At 40.8% G+C, this 4,541-nt stretch overlaps 1 protein-coding gene across 2 annotated transcripts in view; it reads left to right on the top strand.

The window, feature by feature from the left end:
- KDM1A (lysine demethylase 1A) overlaps positions 1-4,053 on the top strand; it is a 40,785-nt gene extending 36,732 nt beyond the window's left edge. For both annotated transcript variants that reach the window (XM_026863342.1, XM_026863341.1), the window contains 2 exons: positions 2,840-2,986; positions 3,489-4,053. In XM_026863342.1, coding sequence (XP_026719143.1) covers positions 2,840-2,986; positions 3,489-3,674 — 333 coding nt within the window. In that variant the 3' untranslated portion in view covers positions 3,675-4,053. The remainder of the gene's footprint in view (positions 1-2,839; positions 2,987-3,488) is intronic.
- Positions 4,054-4,541: the final 488 nt, after the last annotated feature.

Here is a 4,541-nt window from a genome sequence, read left to right as displayed (position 1 = left end):
GTATCAAATACTTCAGTTAACTTTCTACCTTTTACATTTCTGGGGTAAATAAATAGATCTTCTCCAGCAGGATTTCTTTGTAGTAAAATAATAAAAAAAAAATATACATGGTGACTTTAATATACCAGTCTTCTCTGAGCACTTGGCCAGGTGTAAATTGAACTGTTTGTTTGATATTTCATGTGAGGAGCAGATTCACTTAATTGCCTTTACTGCAGAATAGTTGTAAAACTCTTTTTGAACATGGCTTTATCACCCCCAATATCCTACATCTTTCTGTGTAATGAACAGATCCTCAGAGCTGACTGCAAGGATGGATTTTTAGTTAATGAGTAGATGTCAGATTTTGGAAATTCTCAATTAGTTGGATTTTACGTCTCGTACTGGAGAATGCAAGAGAAGGAAACCCCAGGCTTGCCTTTCTCATAAATCCACAGCTCCTTCACTGAACTCTGAGAAGACTTTTACACTTCCTAATGAGATCTCTCTCTGAGAGGAGCTTTGAGACTCTTCTGTCTACAGGTGCTGTAGAAATCACATAGTGTGTGGAAATCAGCCTAGAGTGAACCAAGAGCTGAGTGTTTTACTGCAGCTGTGCTCTAGTAGGGTTTTGAGGTGAAAAAACCACACACTAGCAAACTGCAGAATCTTGAGAAGTATGGATTCTACTGTAGATAAACATCAAATTTAGAGAAATTATTGGAACTTTTAAGATATTTCAGTGCATTAACTAATAATCTCCTGTTATGGAATGACTCCATATCTGGTCAGTCTTTCAAAGGAGAAAGCAGTTCTCAGTTGTGAAGGCAAGATCTCTGAGTGAGTCTATTTTAATGTATTCACAGTTAACCTGCTTATGTGCTATGAGCACCTGATAGTGAAGAGATTTGCTTGGGGCTGTCTTCTGGACAGCCATTACCAGTCTGGATAAACTGCACTCTCATCTCTTGTGCTGGGTGAACAGCTATAGATGAAGTGGGGTTTGCTGTGCAAGTGCAGTTCCTGTATCTGTCCAGAACAGGGAAGTAGAAAAGTTAAACAAAAGTAACACTTTTGTGAGCCATCCTCCTTGTTCCTGTGCTGCTGCTTGTTACTGTCATATTGGCTCTTTCCAGTTTGGTTTTTCATTTCCTGATGATAAATACAACCACTTTTTCCCCTGCTGTTCTTCAACACATGGAAACTTTTTCAGCCTTGCTGTACAGCTAACCCCTGCAAGCATCGTGCCCTCTGCAGAGCAGGATTCCAGTTTTGTACCACTTCCATTGTAGTACATGTTTTGTACTCTAACCATCCTTCTCCCTGTTCAAAGGGAATCCTAATTACAGTATTTCCTTGTCAGGGTGAAAATAGATGTTGACTCCTGCCCATAGGTGGGTGTGTGGGCACACGACACCATGTTGCAGTTTGTGCTGGTGTGCTCTCAGTGTGGGGGAACCCATACTCTTGTATCAAGCTCTACAGTTGTGTCTGGGTTAGCCATACCTTCAAAACTGGCTCAGTGAAGTTAAATTTCTGTGGGGCTTTATTCCCTGTTAGGCAGCAATGCTTCATGTGGTTACTAGAGACAATTTAGAAGTCTATGAAATGCCTCAAAGTTTTCTTTCTCAGACATAGCTGTGAAAGCATAGAGTGCCATCACAGTGGTCTCCATCCCACAAGGATGAAATGTGAGGTTACTTTTTTCTCAAGAAGTAGTCAATGTATGAGGGCTGGCTTATCACTCAGTTTTTTACTTTTTGGATAAAAAAGTGCTGAAAACTATGGTGAGAAATTTTCTCAGTTAAGTCATCAGACTGTCTAGGGAAATGTGATCTCCAGCCCCCAGTGGTGTATTACACCTTGGAACATAGCCCCAGTCCTCCTGCCTCAGCAGAAAGCATCAGATATAGACCAGCTGAAGCCTGCCTTGGAGACATCAGCTCAGATCTGTGGGTGTTGGGGTCCAGGAGACTTCCCATGCCATGATGGGGTACAGTGCCTGCTGGACTGGTTTCTGGATAATGCCCTTGCTGGAAAGAGCTTCTTTCTCTTCCTTTGTGGGAAGGTCTGTTCAATTAGAAGCAATTCCATAAAAATACCGTCATGGCCAAGGAGAGGAGATGAGGTTTCTGTCTTGATATTTGCATTTTTACAGGGTATGATTCCTGTTAGAACTCAGTCATTCATTTGAACAGAGTCAGGTCTACTTTGATTCACACCCATCACTTTTCACTGGCATGTCTGCAAGGTTGTGAAGATGTCCCATTTTCTATTGCCTGCTGTTACCCCTTAGAGTGATAGTAGTTTGAGTCCTGGTGGTGCTCTTACTGTCACATCTTCCAGTGGAATATCTTTCATGACTGTTACCTTTGCAAGCCAGATGGGTTGGAAAAATATATAGGTGTTTGTGCAGGTGCCCTTCGTGTGGTCCTTTTCCCAGATGAGTTGCAGACCTTATATGAGCCTACATCGCAGTCAAATCAGAAGGGATATTCAGATGAGCTGTTGCTGAAAGAAAGGATTACAAAGTGTGTGTTGTTATTATGTTGATAATCAGAGAAGAAACAGAGCAACAGTACAGGGTGTGCAGGTACAGCTGACCACAAAGTCTGAGTTCCAGTGCAGGAGTGATGTGCAGTACGGCTCTGGTAATGTACGGGAAGGAATTAAGGGATTACCAGCAAAGACAGGTTATCTACCTTAGCATGTGTTATCATGGAATATGAACTTGGAGTTCCACCATTAATGTTAGCTCAAAGACTTTGTGTCTTTTATTCTTGCAAGTTGCATCTTTTAATTTTGCACGAACTGTAGAACTTGCATTCTGTCAACAACTGAATCTTCTGTCTTGTCTCAGCCTAAAGAGACTGTGGTGTCCCGTTGGCGTGCTGACCCATGGGCCCGGGGTTCATACTCCTATGTAGCAGCTGGATCTTCTGGAAATGACTATGATTTGATGGCTCAGCCGATTACCCCAGGGCCAGCCATTCCAGGTGCTCCTCAGGTGAGAGATGTCTTGAGTCTTTTTAGGAAAAATGCCAACCAGGATGATTTTTCTAATTGTACACATATTCAAACACAAGTTTAGGTAACTTGCATCTTCAGATAAATGATTGAAACCTGTAAAATAACTCCATTTTCCATCCATGAATTCTGCATTGCCAGGTTTGGTGTCATTTGTTTACTGCAAAAAGAGCTTTTTGTTATTCAGAAAGTCAATTTGGTAATGTCTGAACAGAGTATTGTAATATTTTACATTTATTGTGTAATATTTCATCATATTACAAACATGAAACTCTCCTGTCAAGTGAAATGTGTATATAAAGATTTTCTTGATAATTTTTAGGACAGATTACAATAATTTTTAATTTTGTATGCACCACCTTGGTGTTAATGGAGGCTGTGGTTTGATTAGAGGACTTTGTAACATTTTTCCTAGAACATCTGTTTGCTGCAGAATCTGACAGAATGTGAACCACCCTTAACAGTGCTCTCTGTTCCCTCAGCCTATTCCTCGCCTGTTTTTTGCGGGAGAACATACAATTCGCAACTACCCTGCAACTGTTCATGGTGCTCTGCTGAGTGGACTGAGAGAAGCCGGTCGCATTGCAGACCAGTTTCTCGGGGCCATGTACACTTTGCCTCGCCAGCCTACACCGGGGGTCCCCCCACAACAAGCTGCCAGCATGTAAGAAAAGGAGTGACATCAGGAGGGACGAGACCACGGTGCTGCTGTTGTGGACTCTTTGGGATGAAGATATTCACGTAGTCTGGAACAGTATCTGCTGAAAGGACTCAGCCATGAGTTATTGTATAATATTTCCATTAGAATGGCCTTACAAAAACTTACCTAACCTTGGGCTTGGCATCCTTTTACAAAATCTCTTACAGCTATATGAACTGTCAGTGTACAAAAAACCTTTATTGCCAAGCTGGTCAGGGACCTTTTTGACTCTGCAGATACTTTTTGAAAGTCAAGCTTATAGCTGGAGGTTTTTTAGTTGTTTTTTTTTTTCCTCCCTAGATGTGTATTTACAGTTTGGTAATTGCACAAGGCCCTCTAGAAGCTGGTTGCTACGAATAGTAGCTTAGTGTAGAAATTATGTAAACTTCCTTGTTTTTTTTTTAATTTTTATTGTTTTGAAGAATATATTTTTCGACCAATTCTATCTAGCATTTGGGAATTTGGTGTAACTGTTTCCCTACCAGAACAGTAAATCATGCCCTTCCAAAATGGCCCATTGGCTGCCTCACTGTATGCATCCTGTTTTAGAAAGAAAGCTGATATTACTAAGAGTGTGCTAAGAATACTGTTTTATTAAATACTTTGAACAAAAGAAATCATCACAATTGGATATTTTTTAAGTTAAAACCTAGAAATATTATTTGTATTTGTTTATATAGAAACAGAGTTGCCTAGATGGTAAGTTAGCTGACAGACCTAATCTTGACTTCTGCATGCTGCATTAGGCATTCTGTGTACCTGTTGAGTTAATTTTTGCTGGGTTGATGAGATGATGTTGCAGCTGCTGCTGTTACACTCCTAGAATGGCTTTGGT

Source organism: Athene cunicularia, assembly GCF_003259725.1.
Source record: "Athene cunicularia isolate RWA chromosome 23 unlocalized genomic scaffold, athCun1 chr23_part1, whole genome shotgun sequence".
In the NCBI taxonomy this organism is placed as follows: domain Eukaryota; kingdom Metazoa; phylum Chordata; class Aves; order Strigiformes; family Strigidae; genus Athene; species Athene cunicularia.
This window is presented reverse-complemented; position numbering and strand designations above follow the sequence as displayed.